This window comes from Gymnodraco acuticeps, unplaced genomic scaffold, assembly GCF_902827175.1.
Source record: "Gymnodraco acuticeps unplaced genomic scaffold, fGymAcu1.1, whole genome shotgun sequence".
In the NCBI taxonomy this organism is placed as follows: Eukaryota; Metazoa; Chordata; class Actinopteri; order Perciformes; family Bathydraconidae; genus Gymnodraco; species Gymnodraco acuticeps.
The window spans coordinates 1,770,134-1,788,973 of NW_022990311.1; the positions used below are offsets into that span (position 1 = coordinate 1,770,134).

The following is an 18,840-nucleotide window of genomic DNA, read 5'->3' on the forward strand; positions in this document are numbered from 1 at the left end:
GCTGCAACGGCAGGTGCAGGGTCGCCAGCAGCTGCATCGGCTGCAGTTCTTTCATCGCTATTTCGTTTTAATAAATCCTTAGACCTTTTGAGACAATTTCTGATGTCCATTGTGTAATTCAAACATAAATGGGAGTCTACAGAATGCACAATAAACAAATCCAGAATAGGCGGCAGAGTGTGACGCTGTGATTGGTCTAAATGTGGACGAATCACAAATCACAACAGACACATTAATTTATTTGACGTAGCCTGCGATTTTTTTGGTTTAGTTACTATCTGACATCACATACATCGTAGCATAAAAGTTCACAGTTGATTTATAACAAAAAAAATTAAGAAAAATATTTTTACATTTTTATAAATAATAAAAATCGTGTTTATTGGGGGAGGGCAAGAATGTCAAATGGGAGGGCCTGGCACTCCCACGGCGCCGGGCATGGCGAGGGGGGAGGTCCGCAAAACTCGCGGAAGTGATTTCAAAACAAAAAGCACTCGTTGGCTTGGAACAAAGAAAACAGCCAAGACACACATTGAGTCCAGAAAATGAATGTTATTAAGGGCTGTAAATATAATAAGCCTGTGTCTAAAATTGACAACAGGCTTGTTATATTTACAGCCCTTAAGATACACTTTTGTGTTTAACAGCTGACCACTACCATGACATACTTTGTTTTAGTAGATTTCGCATGAGAGCAAAATGTATAAATATGAGCATTAAATTATATGAATATGAGAACAAAATGCATGAATGTGTGAGTGACAATATATGAATGTGTGCATTGAAATATGAGAGCAAAATGTATGAATGTGTGAGTGTATATATACGCGTGTGAGAGTGAAAATGTATGTATGTAAAAGGAGAATATATGTGTGTATGTAAAAGGAGAATATATGTGTGTAAGAGTGAAAATATGCTGCATTTTGAATGTCCGATAGTCCACCATTTCCACCGGAAATATCAAACATTTAATAAAAGTGAAAAACAATGAACAAGACTTAACGTATTCATCATAATTAATTATATTTATTTCGTTTGGATGTAGGATTTTTGACTTTGTTTAGAGCAGTGATCTTCTACTATATGAACATTTTGGACCCAAAATCACAAAAAAACGTAAAAACTTTATTATTTTTCATAGGTAACACAAACATACACAACGAACGAAACCATTTAAAAGCTGGAAATATATACATGGGATGTCACTATGATAATGTGAAAGTTTGATTGAGGTAGCATGGGATTTCATTCTGATAAGGCAAAAGTGTTATTATAAATATAATGCAAATATATATATTCACATTATGTACAAAAATCAGTTTTTTCTGTCTTTATCTGTGCCACGCTTCAAAGCGGTTTCTGTCAACTACGACACAGAGGGCAACATCACAGGTTCCTCCTCCTCCATGTCAAAAAACAAGCTTAAAGCTTGACTCACGTTCAGAGTTCTCTTCATCATAGTTGAATCTTCAAAACTCTAAATATATCTAACTATATCTAAATTCTCAATGTTTGTCTGTCACTTTACTTCAATCGCAGTCTCCCTCCGTCTCTCTTCGTCTTCCGCCGCCTGTCTTCGTATATCTTCGTCTCTCTCCATTTCCCGCCGCCTGTCTTCGTATATCTTCGTCTCTCTCATTTCCCGCCGTCTCTCTTCGGTTCCCGCCGTCCCTCTTCGTCTCTTTTCGTCTCGTTTCGTATCACTCCGTTTACCTGATTACCTCACCCCCTCCCTGGTAAATACATCCTGTTGAGCAGAATCTACAGTTTCCAGTATTTTCCGTTTCGTAAAATGATAAAATACGGCGAAGATATTCAAATATATGCTTCCATTTTTCATACTTTTGAAATGTATTACATTTATATCATCGTATCTCCGTGTTTACTGGGTCTTTTTGCATGAAACAAAGACTGGGATATAGTTTCAAGCCAGTACTTTCGACAGAACCACACGTCAATGTTGTCCGGACTGTTGTTTTTATGCGGCACCGGCTTGAACAGGTCATGTGATCTGATCACGCCGGCGTGACGGTCGACTCCAAAGGGTTAATATGAAATACATATAAGTATTTTTACAACTTGTATTTAGAAATACTCTGTTGTAATTATTGATGCTTAAATGTGTTCATCCATTCAATGTGGCATCTGCTATAATGGGGTTAATGTATGATATTACTTAATAATACAATACATTATAATATATGATATGATAATTACATTTTAGTTTTATTCATTTCTTATTTCATAGTTTCTCATTATTATTATTTTTATCGCTCATCTTATTTTTGATTTTATTAATCTGTGTGAATCTGTGCTGTCCTGTTTATCACTCTCACCCTGTTGCTGTTTGAACTACTGAATTTCCCCACAGGATTAATAAAGGTCCATCTTATCTTATCTTAATGTATAAATTGATTTACTTCAATCTACTGTACTGTGTAAAAACACCCCAACAATATTACAAGAAATATACTGCATAAAGCAAACTATATACTTTATTTGATCTAAAATATTGATGTGTTTTCATTATAGTAGCTTGTGAAAACCATACAGTAACAAATAAGTGATTAAATGCTACAGTATTTAGCAAACACAACTGCAGAGCTGCAAACATTGCAAACAGACTAAGTTCTACAACACCCAGTTGTCTTTGTGTATTTTGTGAATGAAGCGCCATCTCATGGTTAAATCCTGTAATTGAACAAATGGGGAAATTGGGCAACGCCCTCTAGCAATTTGGCAACACCCCCAGCCACTGGCATCCGCTGGGCTTTTGACTGGGACACACCCATGTGAGTCCGATCTGGAGTGCTACATCTTGTATCAGGCTATTTGTAGGCAATAGCATAGGTCTCAGATATATACAAATATATAAAAAACATGTCTATGAAGTGTTTTGCTCAAAATACCAAACAGATGATGCATTCTAGCCATGTTACTAAAGTGCTGATTCGGGGTATAAAGCTTAAAAAAAGAAAGAAGGAGGACGGTGCTCATGCGGGACCCGGCAGACACAGTCTAAATGCTGCCGTGATGAAACGCCATATCATGTCAAAACCATATCAAGGATTATTTCTGCTCAAATGCTTTTTCTCTTGCGGGTTTACCACAAGGTGAGTTCCTTTTTTTAATTTCCTGCTTCTTTACACATGCTCTCTCCAGTAAAGCGTTAGCTCTGAGTGTTAGCGATGCCTGCTAATGTAAACACAGACCATATTACATCCAAAACATATTTTTGTAAATAATTATTCTTTTATTTAAGTAGTCTTATTTTACATTTGTTATTCTGCGTACCAGCACTTGTGTCACAAAGCGTATTTGCGTACGTACGTACTTGTGAAGCTTTTTCAGAAGGCGGTTAGATCACCGGACGAAAGAGTCGGTCTCCGTGTGCACAGACAGGGCTGCTGTTAACGTCGGTCTGTACAACGGAATTGTGCCAAAACTACGCCAACCGGCTGCGGAGGGAGACTCCCCCCCCCCCCCCCCCTTCACTGGAGAACTGCGCTAAAACAGCTGATCACAATGTTCACACTCTGTGGTCACTCCACTAGCCCCCCCCCCCCCCCCCCCCCCCCATCGACTTTCCTGAAGTACTCCCCCGTTGATAGAAATCAACACGTAATGAATTAAGACCCCACGGTTTGATGATTGATAGGTGTGTGGGCTGTCTTTCATTTTGACACACAGAATTTTTTTATAATAAACATACATAGGCCTACTGTATGTTAAATGGATATATCCACCTTCTTTCATTTATCTTTCCATTCCCACAACAATATACATAAAGAAATGGCATATTTTGGACATAGTTCGAATGGTGATTAATAGGGATGCACCGAATATTCGGCCACCGAAAATTATCGGCCGAAAATGGTTAAAAAGGCCCTTTCGGCCGTTTTAGCACCGAAAAAATATCACCGAATGTCAGAACAGACTTACTTACGTACATTCCTCCGTCTGCATGCGGTGCACTTTGCTAAATGTTTAGACAAATTACTCGTGCTTACATGCTAAACTCTTATTGCACTTATGGTAACAAGTATTCTCCACATCGAGACGGGTAAAGTTTAACCACACCTCGGAGCGCGTTCTCTCCGCCATCTCCGCAGTGTGCTCCGCTGCATGTAGCAGCTGCGTGTGTGTAAACTGCCCCGCCCCCTCGCACACAGACGGGGGAGAGAGATCTCGTCTGATCGAAAATACATCATAGACGCATTTGTTGTCTTTGCATATTAGAAACGAGTTGGCGACACTAAGACTGCGATATAATGTTTTTTAGCAATAATACATGACATATATAAATGTACTGTATGCATTCAAAAGTGCTGAATAAATGTTTTATGGACCCATAATAGTGATTATTATTTAAGTTAAGTTTTGCCATAATCATGTCTATTTCCATAATCAGGTAGCTGAACAACATTGGTAAAAAATGTATACATTATATATATATATATTTCTATTAATCATTTTCGGCCTTTCGGCATTCGGTTTTCGGCCAACTGTTTCCTATTTTCGGTATCGGTTTCGGCCAAGAATTTCCCATTCGGTGCACCCCTAGTGATTAATCATGATTAATTAATTTTAATTAAAATGTTTAATCGTTTGACAGCCCTATTTACATTTGTTATTCTGCTTATATATCAATATTGATAACAACCTGCACATAATAATGAATTATTGTCAGTCATAATATGACAAAAGTGTATTTTTATTCTAATAGATTATTGGTTTAGGGAAAATAAAGGTAATTTCTCATTTGTAAAAACAGATGGTATTTTTGTAATAATGTTGATGGCAACAGGTTATTGTACAATAATGAAGTAATATCAGTCTGCATCCCACAATACGCATGTCTCATCAGTGTCATACCTCATATTCACAACACCACTGTCTAAGATTTCTACAGGGGAATGTGAAAGGTACTTTGAATAAAACTGTTCTGATGTAAAGATTAACATAAGTTCTTGCTTTCATAATTCTCATAGTCATATGCCTGCAACAAAATGGAAAAATAGAGTTTGCACAATACTGTACATGTTCTGAAGAAGAGCATGACGCTAAACATCATTAAAAAAAGATGCATGTCTTTAATAGACATGATATTGTGTAGAATTGCTCTCGATTTGATCAAACATAACGTGCTAGTGGCTTCTGTAAATGGATCATCATAATATCCTGACACGCTGCACTGTGCTGTACAAAGAGTCATTATGTCACACAGCAGAACAACTGCCTCCCTCTAGCTGCAGCAGACATCACATGTCATATTTGTGTCTCATTACAGGAGTTAAACCTCCGTTGGATTGTCCCAGCTAATTAGCTGATCCAAATGATATCATTTGTTAGATAATTCTCATCCCAGATCTAATTTAGAACTGTATTGCATAGGAGTCAAATGGGTGTAATAAATATCAGAATAAAATAATTTCATGTCCCCATGCCTATTACTTATGTCTCCATAAAAGTAGGGGAGTGTATTAAGCTGGCAATTAGGATTTCATTAGAATCTATAAATGGAGCTTCATTTATAGTGGATGAATTATTATAGACATCTCTACACACTGTCTCCAGGGCACATTGGGGACGTCTCTCTCACTCACACACACACACACACACACACACACACACACACACACACACACACACACACACACACACACACACACACACACACACACACACACACACACACACACACACACACAGGTCAGTTTACTCTATCATATTGAACCAAATCTATCTCGGTGCCATGTACTTCTCGGAAGCCCAGCTGCAACTTGCTGGATAAAAAAACAAGCAGCTGTATGTGTGTGTGCTGTAAGATCTCTAAATCCACTCACTCACTAAAACGTATACACACACACACATACAAACATAAACACAGACACACACACACACACTGCCAGCAGGCTTGAACACAATAGCCTCTATTAATATTTCAGCATTCCCCTCCGTCTTCATTGACCACCACGTACCAGAAACTCTTTGAATGGCTGCTTTAAACACGTGTGTGTATGGAACCTGGATACACCTGCTCACACCACCCCACACCCCATGCTCCATCTCTGTGTGTGTACTTTGTTTTATTTGTTCCCTTGTGTATTTTATGAGATTGCATGTAAATGTAATTTGCCTAGTGAAATATGCAATAATCTCACATAAAATACACCTCAGGCTTTCGGGATATTTTTTGAAATAACAATATATGAAATTACCATATCATTTAACCAATAGTTTTTGTCATTGATTGTTAGCTTTTAAAGTTATAACACACAGTAAAAAGAAAACACAGAGCCTACAGGCTGACATCATTACACTGCAAGAGTGCACACTGGTGATACACCGTGCTTTATGTTTGGTGTTTGAGGAGCTAATCCAGAAGGTTATTATCACGTATCTGATCTGTCACTGCTAAATGTCAGAATTACTTACGAGCCTCTCAGAAACAGAGTGTTGATGTTTTCTGAAGAGATTCATGGTGGACTATGATAGGGCTGAACGATTAATCGACTTTAAATCGAAATCGCGATTTGAAATGATGCGATTATCAAATCGCAAAGCCTGCACATTTCTTTTGTTCTTCTTGTGTGTCAGTCATCCACACCAATCAGAAGTGCTGTGCTCCACATGTACCAGCCATTGTTAACCAATCAGAAGTGGCCCATGATAGAAGGTGATAGACAGATTGATCCAATCACCTGCCAAGTATTTTTGAAAGTGCCTGCCCTTTTCCAAATGGCTTCCAATGGAGCTTTCCTAGATGGTTTGGTGAAACAAAGCATCCGAGTCAGGTTAGTAATGCTCCATCACATGTTTCTATTACAGGGTGAATCTTAAACTGAAGCTTGACTTTAAAGCAACCCAACATAAGTTTCATGTAAGTTTAGTTCTTTCACTCGTAGCTCGGGCTGCGGGGGTGCTAGAGAAGGGAGCACGTTGATACGACCTTCCTAGCCGGAGTTATGGCCACATTTTACAATAAACTTCCGTTGGGTGTATTAGAGTATTCATTATTCTCGCGTCCAGGAGAGAAGCTTAGGATAAATGAGACCAATGGAGTCTCTGGCATAAGGTTCAAATGGGTACTGTAATTAAAATGGTGCGGTAATGTTCAATCAATCAATGTTTATTTATATAGCCCAATATCACAAATGTTACATTTGTCTCAGTGGTCTTCACAGTGTGTACAGAATATCAGTATGACAATACGACACCCTTCTGTCCTTAGACCCTCACATCGTACAAGGAAAAACTTCCGGAGAAAACCCACAGTTTAAAGGGAAAAATGGGAGAAACCTCAGGGAGAGCAACAGAGGAGGGATCCCTCTCCCAGGACGGACAGACGTGCAATAGATGCCGTGTGTAAATTGAAAAGATAATACATTTGCAACATAGGTAGTCCAAATGTTTGGAAATGCATGTGTGTATAATAGGAAGATGAATCCACCAGGATCTCCATCCAGGACCTATGATCCAGGACCACAGCCACGATTCAAGATCCAGGGCTTGCGATCCAGGACACAGGACCGCAGGATCATCCATGACTCCGGATCCCGGCGTATATAGACACCAAAAAGAAAGACATTTGGGGAAGCTGGGTTAATCGGAACATGAGAGTACACAGGTATAGACAGAGAGAAGGAATAAGTAAGATGTCCCCCGACAAACTAAGCCTATATCAGCAAAACTAGGGGCTGAATCTAATCAGCCCTAACTATAAGCTTTATCAAAAAGGAAGGTCTTAAGCGCACTCTTAAAAACGGATAGGGTGTCTGCCGCCCGAACACAAACTGGAAGCTGATTCCACAAATGTGGAGCTTGATAAGAAAAGGCTCTGGCTCCCATTGTACTTTTATGGCGCATTTCCACTGCAGCGGGTAGCCCCGTTTAAGCGTCCTTAACCGTCCTCAAGCGGCCAGGCCAGTTTTTGGTGGCCTTTCCATATAGCCTAGTACCGGCTAGCGGGTACTTTTTCCCTCTTTTTCCGGCCCCATAAAATCGTGGTTCCCTCAGACCAGGGCCAGGGCTGAACAAGTGACGTCAACACTCTCGACTGCTGATTGGTCAGAGAGAATCGTCACAAGATCGCGCGCGAGTTCATCCCTAGCGTCGCATATATATTTAGAAGCAAGCTTGCAGCATTTTTATAAACAGCATTTTGTAAACGGAGGAGCTACAAAAATGGCTACGTCTAATAAGAAAAGCACACCGTGGTCGACCGAGGAGGTGACGACGTTCCTACATCTCATTGGGGATGATAAAATCCAGCGGGAGCTCGACGGAACAACTCGAAATGTGAAGCCGATCGCCCCGCCTACACTGCGTTGCTACCCCAGGTCCTAAACTGTAATGGAAATGCGCCACGGCCTCGGACGGCCAGCGAGGCAGCCCGAGGCCTGAGCGAGGACGCTTAGGGACGCTTAAACGGGGCTACCCCGTTGCAGTGGAAATGCGCCATAAGAGACTCTAGCAACAACCAACAACCCTGCATTCTTGGCACGCAATGCCCTAGTAGGACCGTAGGGTATAATGAGTTCTTTAAGGTAAGATGGCGCCTGCCCATTAAGGGCTTTGTAGGCGAGAAGAAGAATTTTAAATTCTATCCTGTGTTATATAGAGAACCGCAGTGACGCGTCCTAAAACCCGGAAGTAAGTTAGCATTTTTAGCACTTCCGGTTCCTTCGTCAAAAAGCAATGCATTTTCTCCATAGGGTTTTGGAAATAGCTCGAAATAAGGTCTGTGGTTGACACAAATTTAAGAGATAAATCACGTTTTGTTCTACGACATTAAATACATCAGCAGTGACCCCACTGGTGATTTTTGAAGAGTTTACGTGTCTGAAAAACGATGGTTGTTACCGAGTGGCTGAATAGGACTACAGAAATTGTCGAGGCCGTTGTACGTCATTACGCCGAACACGTAAACACTCCCGCTAAGTTTGTTTTCCCCTGTGTTCTGCTTGAAAGCAAGTACCTGCCTATCTTTAGTATCTGTAGTATCTTTAGTATCTGTAGTATCTTTAGTATATGTATATCTATATCTGACCATTAGAATCTGTATTTTTGAAATTGTAATTTTTAACACCGTAGTTTTACAAATTAAAGAACAATTAATTACCAGTTTGTTTCGTTGGCTAACGTTAGCTAAAGCTAGCGCTACTAGTTAGCTACTGTATGCAATGGTTTGTTGCTGCGCCGGGTTGCAGCCACAGGTCTTCGCATGAAACGTGCTCGTTCTATCGTTTCCCGGCCAATGTTTTCCAAAGGAGAGTCTGGATTCGTGCCATGAGGTAAACTGACGTTACATTTTTGTCCATGTCACGGTGAAATTTAAATGATGGGTAGTGACTGTAGGCCTATCGCCGTTTTAGAGATGGCACTGCTGAAAAGACCGCAACATAAGTAAAGATAATGAATACATCCTATTAAAACCTGTGTGGCTTATATGATAAGTCTAATTAGTACAAGCAGCATAACGTTTCACCATGTAACTAAAGATTGTAGTCAGGGAAATCAGTTTGACATATTGAACAAATAACAAATCACCTCTGGCTGGCAGAGAACTCTCTGCTCCATAGCTTCTCTTGGACGTAAAATCACATGTACATTTATATTCAATTTAATATTCCATCCCTCACATACTTTTGTATATATAATAACTTATATTTTGTTTTTCTTGTTATGCTGCTGCAACACAAACATTTCCCAAATTGGGATCAATACAGTAATATCTTATCTTAATTAAGAAATATAACTATTATAATTAGTGTAGCAGCTGACACCTATTTTCAATATGGATTAATCTACCTTTATTTCTTTAGTTCAATTTTGATCTATAAAAATGTCAAAATAGTGAAAATGTTCACGAGACAAAGTGCAAGGTTATATCTTTAGATGTTTTTGTTTTAGCCTATGTACTGTATGTCTTAATGCTCTTATATGTGACGGTGTGACTTCCATGAAACTAATATTTGATATCTTCCCAACAGACGAGCTGACAGGAAACCTAATACTCTAACAACCACAACATTGCAAAGGCGAGTAAATGTAAATTAAAAACGATTCACAATTTCTTAATTTCTTCTTCTTTCTTGCAGTGAGGTGAAGCTGACCTTGCACTTGGTGCCAGTAAGGATGCTCCTCACGCAGGCTGAATGTTACTCCTTCCTTACTGACACAGAAGCCCTTGATTTGCAATGCTTCACTAATTGTCATTTCCCTGGCTCCGTAGGGACACTTTACCTCCAGACCATCTGGAGATGCCCCCAACAATCCTGATTGGGAGAGCCACAAACCTGACTCATGGACCTGCATCTGGGTTGCAGTGGTGAATGCCCTGACGCCCTCACATTCATTCATAGTCCCCCACTGTACAGACAAAACACCATCAAGGGCCTGTTGTTGCCCTAGCACCCTGGCAATAAGGGAAGCAGTCACACGCTTTGACCTCAGGACAACTCCAAAGTTGCTGGCAGTCAACCTTCCTTTCCTGAACAAATGCCAGTTTGGGTTGGTTCGCTGACCAGTGGTAGCCACCTGAATTGCCCTCTGTTGCTCCTCAGACAATGCCATGCTTGCCATGCTTGCCTCAGGTCCCTGATGCCCAACAGATTTGATAATTTCAGGAACAGTAAGTGTTTCCAAGCTGTAGTGTTCCTCTTCTGGCTCGGGGGAGAGAAGCCAAGAAATTCCTGAGAACCTGCCCCCGAGTCTGTCCCTCAGCCAGTCACGATCTTCGGAGGTGGGCTCTCTTGTCAGTGGGTTGAATTAGTTATTGGTTGGAGGAAATAGCTCCTCCACTGAATGCGTACGTTTAGCTGCCTTTGGCTTCTTCCACTGACAGGGGGTGTCAGTGCAGCTGAAATTGTGGATGGCAAAGATGGCTAATGCAGCCGCGTGACTGCATTTCCATTCTCCACGTGGGCATTCACATTTTGTGGAGAGAATTCCCTCTTCTCCTGTAGATACCTGTGGTGGTGGGATTGTTTTATTATTTAAAATATATTTACATTTGTAATGCCTTCCCAATTATCCCTTTAATTGTTTATAGCCTATACTGTATGTTTATTTCATGGATATTTCTGTGTTTTCTGGTGTGTAATATTTGTAATAAATATTTCATGTGACACATAAAATGGATTTGTTGATGGGAATTAATGTCACTAATGTGAATAAATTAACTCTAGGTTAATGGTACTCTTGCTATCACTACTCACCGACACTATAAACCTTGTCCCTCATGCTAGCCCTGACAACACCGGTAAGCACACCTTCATCTAGGCTGCACTGTTGTATGTGTCGTGACTTGTAGTGGTTCTCTCCTCTATCTACACTTCTTGTCATCTTTGTAAAATGATATCAGACTGGTCATTGACAGCCATGACTTCTAGTTAAATTCAGTGTGACTAAAATGAAAAGCTTTGTTAAAATATGCAAGGATGCGGAAGTCAAAGTCAGCTTTATTGTTAACAATTCTACATGTGTTATACATCCAGAAATATCGTTTCCCACAGTGTGACATGTATACATAAAACTAGGGGTGCACCGAATGGGAAATTCTTGGCCGAAACCGATACCGAAAATAGGAAACAGTTGGCCGAAAACCGAATGCCGAAAGGCCGAAAATGATTAATATAAATATATATATATAATGTATACATTTTTTACCAATGTTGTTCAGCTACCTGATTATGGAAATAGACATGATTATGGCAAAACTTAACTTAAATAATAATCACTATTATGGGTCCATAAAACATTTATTCAGCACTTTTGAATGCATACAGTACATTTATATATGTCATGTATTATTGCTAAAAAACATTATATCGCAGTCTTAGTGTCGCCAACTCGTTTCTAATATGCAAAGACAACAAATGCGTCTATGATGTATTTTCGATCAGACGAGATCTCTCTCCCCCGTCTGTGTGCGAGGGGGCGGGGCAGTTTACACACACGCAGCTGCTACATGCAGCGGAGCACACTGCGGAGATCGCGGAGAGAACGCGCTCCGAGGTGTGGTTAAACTTTACCCGTCTCGATGTGGAGAATACTTGTTACCATAAGTGCAATAAGAGTTTAGCATGTAAGCACGAGCAATTTGTCTAAACATTTAGCAAAAGTGCACCGCATGCAGACGGAGGAATGTACCGGGTTCGACCGTCTTTCTAGCAGCTCTGTAGCCCCATCCACGAGTAACGTTTCCACGTCAGGTGTTATGTATGCTAGCAGCAACACACGGAGTTAACTACATGATACAAACATGGGTTAATGATTAGAGGAAACTAAGTTATTTAGTTTGTTAAAATTTCAGCTATTCTGTTTACAGTCTGTCATCAGATTATTTAATACGATTTGTTAAAGGCTCAGGGCAATCTCGATGACAAAGGTCAATGTTCCCCCCCCTGTGAGCCAGCCGCGAGCATGGTCGCCGCGTCTTTATTACGTCATCACAACAACACGTTAGGTTACCAACGTAAGCCTGTTCTGACATTCGGTGATATTTTTTCGGTGCTAAAACCCTTTCGGCCGAAAGGGCCTTTTTAACCATTTTCGGCCGATAATTTTCGGTGGCCGAATATTCGGTGCATCCCTACATAAAACAAAACAAAAAGGGCCTAGATAAACGTGGTATACAGTTTAAAATGTTAATAATATATTTAAAGTGCAGTTTCAGTGCAAGTCAGTTGAAACGATCTTAAGTTGGCGTGACGTTGAAGTCGTGCGACCCTGCTGCTGTACTAGCTTGTAGTTCGCTTATAGCTTAACGTTAGCATTTTGCTTCTGGCCACTAGATTTATGATTCAAAAATTATAAAAGTAGGGTTGACATGTGGAGATTATCCGGCTGAACAAAACATGATACCTCTCTTAAATGTGTGTCAATCACAGACCTTATTTCGAGCTATTTTCCAAAATCCTATGAAGAAATTGCATTGCGTTTTTGACGAAGGAACCAGAAGAAGTTTACTTCCGGGTTTTAGGAGGCGTCACTGCGGTTCTCTATAGGGAGCCAGTGTAAGGCAGCCAGAACAGGAGTAATGTGGTCCCTTTTCCTAACTCTGGTTAGTACACGAGCTGCAGCATTTTAAATCAGCTGAAGCGACTTGACACACCCTGATAATAAGGAGTTACAATAATCCAGCCTTGAAGTAACAAATGCATGGACTAGTTTCTCTGCATCGTTTTGAGGCAAGATATGCCTGATTTTTGCAATGTTACGTAGATGGAAGTAGGCGGTCCTTGAAATTGATTTTATGTGGGCGTTAAAGGATAAATCCTGATCAAATATAACACCAAGATTCCTTACAGTCTCACTGTAAGCCATCCATAGTTAGTATATCTTTAGATAATTTGTTTCGTAGATTCTTCGGGCCAAGTACAATAACTTAGTCGTGTTTAACATCAAAAAATGTAAAGTCATCCACGTTTTTAATTCCTTGAGGCAGTCTTGAATTTTATTTAGATGATTAATTTCATCAGGCTTGATTGATGTGATGCCCCTGTGGGTGCATCAGTAGATAGGGTGTGGCTGTTCTGTCTGTGCTGCATTGGCTCCAGTGATTGCACCGATTGCAGTAACTCAGGGCACCTGGGTCTGGTGCTCTGCAGCTATTTTAAAGCCTCTCTGCTCCTGTCTGCTCTCTCGCTCTGTTTTCCTGCAGGCACCCGGCTCTGATGAGTATAACCAATGTGTTGAATTGACCAGTGTTGTGCAAATAAACACCTTTACCTACCCGTTGACATGTTGTGTCTCCTTTTTGTTGTGGCCTTTTGAGCCAGGTCGCAACAAATGGGGGCTCGTCCAACGGGTTATTTATTTAAAAAGTTTGTGTAGTGCTCATTGAGCAGCTGATTCATTGTTGTGGTCCAGCTGTGTGCTGGCTCTGCGCTGCTATTTGGGGGACACATCATGTCTTTTGGGTTTCAGGATGCTTTAGTGTGTGACATGGCATCAGGTTTTGTGTGCCAATCACAAGGTAAGATATTGCTGTTTGTTACGCTTTTGTAAAAGAGATTTTCCCCGCTAGGCTTAAGTGGCGTTTCCCCTTGGGTTCCGTCTGTTTGTTTTTTTCATAGTGTTGTGGCGACGTGGTTGGTGTCAGCTGTTTTCGGACAGCTGTCTCGGGGGCACATCCGCGTGATTTCTTGGTGTTACCTGCGTGCAGGTCGCTCCATAAATCCGCCGGGTTTCAGTGCGTAATTAGGGGGGAATTCTCTGTTGGGTTTTGTCTTTTCGCCCAGGCGTGTTGACAGTTGAGTACTTTGCTTTCTGATTGGGTATAGGCAATATATTATGGCTTCTTTGTCAGCGTTTGTGGATGCGCCCTCAGTATCTTTCTTGGATGGTTGCCAGAAGGCGCAGTTGATCGAAATAGCAGAGCATTATGAAATTGCTGTTGTAGGGAGCAAGCGGAAACATGACATTAAAGCTGTCATCGTGTCATCTTTGTTTGAGCGGGGAGTGTTACAGAAGAGTGAGTCTGGTGTGGCAGGGGTCGGGCCAGTAGTGGTTCAGACAGCTGGTTTGACATTCGAACAGCAAAAGGAGCTTTTGGCCATGCAGTTTAATCAGGAGAGATTGCAGTTGGAGTTGAAGTTGGAGCAGGAGAGATTGCAGTTGGAGATGAGGGGTCAGCAGCAGGAGGTAGAGAAGCGTTTAGAGGTGGAGAAGGTGCTGGAGGTGGAAAAGATGAAATGTGAGGTGGAACATGCTAGATTACGGCTGATGGGAGAGGGCAAGTTTTCTCCAGGGGAGGATGGTGGTGCTAGGTTAGCATCAGGCAGTGGCGATATAATTTCTTACTTGCGATTAGTGCCAAAGTTCAATGAGCGTGACCCGGACATTTTTTTCACTCTATTTGAACACATAGCAGAGGCAAGAAACTGGTCAGATTCAGACAGAGTGCTGTTACTTCAGTGTGTACTCACTGGGCGAGCACAGGAAGCCTATTCAGCTATTTGTGGCGAAAATACTTTGGACTATGATAGAGTAAAATCAGCAGTGTTGAAATCTTACGAACTGGTTCCTGAAGCGTATCGTCAAAGGTTCAGAAGTGGGGTCAAGGGAGATAAGCAGACACATGTGGAGTTTATCCGTGATTTAACTTCTCATTTTCAGCGGTGGTGCGCGGCAGCAAAGGTTGCAAGTTTTGACGGTCTTTGTGAGCTCATTGTCTTGGAACAATTTAAAAACATTCTCCCTCAGCGTGTGGCCACATATGTGAATGAACAGAAACCTCCCACCGCGTTTAGAGCTGCTGAATTAGCGGACGATTTTGTGTTGACACATAAGGGCAGTTTTGTGGAGAAATATTCTAGGGGTGATTGGAAACGTGGAGAAGACAATGGAGATGCCCGTGCAAAGTTTTCACCAGGCTCCTCCCGTAGATTTGCAGGTACAGGGCGACCCGAGGGGGCCAAAGTGGACCAATGTCACTATTGCAAAGGTGGGGGTCATTGGAAGGAGCAGTGTCCATTGCTGGAAACGAAGGGGAAGCCTCGTTTGTCACCACATGCTCCAGCCATGTGTTGTTCTGCTGTGTTGGTTAAAAAGCCACAGGGTGTAGGATCGGGCATGGTGTCTGATAAGAAGCTGGTTTGTGCCGACTTGGATGTGGGTTCTGTTTTTGGGCCGTTCATAACGGAAGCCGTTGTGTCAATAGTTGGTAGTGACAAGTATGTTCCGATTAAGGTGTTGCGTGACACAGCAGCTAGATACTCATTTATTGTTGAGTCAGTGTTGCCTTTTTCGTCAGAGACAGAGACGGGGGATTTTGTGCTGATGAGGGGAATGGAGATGGGCTTGATTCCTGTGCGACGTCATACAGTAGTGCTGGATTGTGAGCTGGTACGGGGAGTTGTGTCTATCGGCGTGCGTCCCGCATTGCCACTTGATGGGGTACAGATGATTTTGGGCAACGATCTTGCTGGTTGTGTGGTGTGGGCAGGTGTGCCACCGCCTGTGGTGGTTTCCAGACCGTTGGCATCTGTAGAGCCAGATAAGAGTGGTTTGCAATTTCCAAGTGTGTCTCCTTTTTATACTATTACGCGTGTGCAGAGCCGTAGGATGTCTACTGACCTACCTGTTTCGGAGTCTGGAAAAAGTGGCCCAACACGGTCCTTTGACTTTCAGATCGAGACAAAGGTGAAGGAGAAGAAAGAGAGGAAACGCCGCAAAGCGAAGAAGAGGAGGCCGAAGGAGGTCAGCGCGCCGATGAGCGCCTACATGCTGTGGCTCAACGCCAGCCAACCCAAGGAGGAGTGGGACATAAAGGCAGTGGAATCGAAGAAGCAGTACGAAATCGCAAGGCAAGAGCTCGAAGACAGAGGCGGAGGAGGAGCGTCCTCCAGTCCTAAGATTTAAAGTAAAAAGCTGGAGTTAAGAAGAAGGATGTTGGGTTGTCGTGGACCCCTTTGGGGCCCCGTCTTAAGGGGGGGGCTGTGATGCCCCTGTGGGTGCATCAGTAGATAGGGTGTGGCTGTTCTGTCTGTGCTGCATTGGCTCCAGTGATTGCACCGATTGCAGTAACTCAGGGCACCTGGGTCTGGTGCTCTGCAGCTATTTTAAAGCCTCTCTGCTCCTGTCTGCTCTCTCGCTCTGTTTTCCTGCAGGCACCCGGCTCTGATGAGTATAACCATCCATCCATCCATCTTCTTCCGCTTATCCGTGGTCGGGTCGCGGGTGTAGCAGTTCCAGCAGAGAGCCCCAAACTTGAGTATGAGTATAACCAATGTGTTGAATTGACCAGTGTTGTGCAAATAAACACCTTTACCTACCCGTTGACATGTTGTGTCTCCTTTTTGTTGTGGCCTTTTGAGCCAGGTCGCAACAATTGATAAATATAGTTGAGTATCATCCGCATAATAATGAAAATGTACAGAATGATTCCTTATAATATTGCCTAACGGAAGCATATATAATGTGAACAAAATAGGTCCAAGCACTGAGCCCTGTGGCACTCCATGGCTAACTTTGGTTTGCATGGAAGATTCATCGTTGACACGTACAAACTGAGAGTGTTCAGATAGATAGGACCTAAACCAGCCTAAAGCAGTTCCCTTTATGCCAACTGTTGAGAGCTTCATATGAAGTGAATACTTAAAACGAAAGTTAATTATAAATCATATATGAAGTGAATACTTAAAACGAAAGTTAATTATAAATCATATATGATCAATTATATTCTTGTATGAACCCATAATGAGAATGCTTCATATTTTAGGTTTTTCTATATTTACAGCATAAACAAAACAAAGTGGTTTGTTTAGGTTGAGTGTGTAAGGTCTATGATTTATGGGTGTCACTGATAAGGAAGAGGGCAGTTTCTTCCCCTTTTTTCTCACAGCAGATCACAGGGAGGGGGGCTCCTGCCTTAAACGAGAAACACATTGAGGCCTCAAAAATGGTTCTGTCATAGCTGAGAATAATATTTTTCAAGTCCTACAGGGGTCATGTCCTTTTTACACAAACATGGGAAGGTGTGTCTTAGGCCATGGCCAATGGAGGATGTTGGTTGGGGATAGAGGAGGTGTTTTTGGGGTTTCGATCCGGTTTTTTGAGCATAAAGAGACTGGTTTTTTGAGAGAGCGAGAGAGAGAGAGGGGGAAACCCCTGGTATACTCTCTCCGGGTAGGCTCTGTCCTTCAGGGCTGGGTAAAAAGGCTCTCGGTAAGGTAATCCTGGAAGGCGTTAATAGGACGTACGGGAATCTTAGACCTAATAGCTTTATTTAGGCTATCCTGGAAGGCGTTATTAGTACATACAGGAATCTTAGAACTAATAGCTTTATTTAGTCTATCCTGGAAGGCGTTAATAGGACGTACGGGAATCTTAGACCTAATAGCTTTATTTAGATCTATCCTGGAAGGCGTTATTAGTACGTACAGGAATCTTAGAACTAATAGCTTTATTTAGATCTATCCTGGAAGGCGTTATTAGTACGTACAGGAATTTTATAACTAATGGTTTTATTTAGATCTTGAATAGATGAGAAATATGAATTAAGGTTTTAAATAAAAATATAACCCCAGTATGATATGTTGCATATGATTATAATGTGTTAAAAGGTAAAAACCCTGTATTAGTTTGGACCTATTTTTCTTCAAATAAACTGATCTCACCTGTTGGATAACAACTAAAAGAAAATCTGTGCTCTCCTCTCCTGCTTAAAAGGTAAGACTGCACCCTGCCACTCACACTTAGGTAGGAGCACACTCCATTTACTGATATCAAAATCCTTCGGGATCCCTTAAACAGATTAAAAAAGAGTTGTCTGAATTGAAACAGCAGTTAATTGAACCTGGTTCTTCGGGGGTTAGTAGAGGTGAGATCTTGCTGACGTTGGTGGATCTGAGCCAAGCAGTAAACTTACATAGACTCAATAACTTCGGTCAGGTCAATTAGTAGGTCAGAGTAATTTACCGGAATAAATTATCAGGACCTCGCCGACTCTAAACACAACTAAGTGCTCTAGTCTTTGCAATAAGATATCATGGTCGATAGTATCAAATGCAGCACTGAGATCGAGTCCCTTGTCTGAGGCTATTAGAATGTCATTTGTGACTTTAACCAGAGCTGTCTCTGTGCTATGATGTGTTCTAAAGCCAGACTGAAAATCTTCAAATAAATCATTGTTTTTTAAGTAATCACACAGCTGTTTTGCGACTGCTTTCTCAAGAATTTTTGAGAAGAACGGAAGATTAGAAATAGGTCTATAGTTGGCTAAAATCTCTGGATCGAGGTTGTGCTTTTTAAGAAGCGGTTTTATCACTGCTACTTTGAATGATTGTGGAACATAGCCTGATAATAAAGACATATTCATAATATTTAATA

The 18,840-nt window shown here is 41.5% G+C and overlaps 1 protein-coding gene across 2 annotated transcripts; it reads left to right on the forward strand.

Moving 5' to 3' along the window:
• The first annotated feature begins 13,983 nt into the window (after nt 1–13,983).
• LOC117550381 lies at nt 13,984–16,544 on the forward strand. Of its 2 annotated transcripts, none has more exons than XM_034222816.1 (2): nt 13,984–14,151; nt 14,449–16,544. In XM_034222816.1, exon 2 carries the CDS (start codon nt 14,566–14,568, stop codon nt 16,369–16,371), a length of 1,806 nt encoding a protein of 601 aa, XP_034078707.1. In that variant the 5' UTR covers nt 13,984–14,151; nt 14,449–14,565; the 3' UTR covers nt 16,372–16,544. The 2 variants fall into 2 exon arrangements, with proteins under 2 accessions (XP_034078707.1, XP_034078706.1); XM_034222815.1 differs by lacking the exon at nt 13,984–14,151 and having other exon boundaries at nt 14,218–14,585; nt 14,619–16,544.
• Nucleotides 16,545–18,840: the final 2,296 nt, after the last annotated feature.

Bases quoted from the DNA above. Each gene is read 5' to 3' on its own strand.
- LOC117550381 (XM_034222815.1), top strand. From the start codon at position 14,302: ATGGCTTCTTTGTCAGCGTTTGTGGATGCGCCCTCAGTATCTTTCTTG. The intron at 14,586-14,618 runs ATTGCAGTTGGA...GGAGCAGGAGAG, and splicing joins ATGCAGTTTAATCAGGAGAG to ATTGCAGTTGGAGATGAGGG.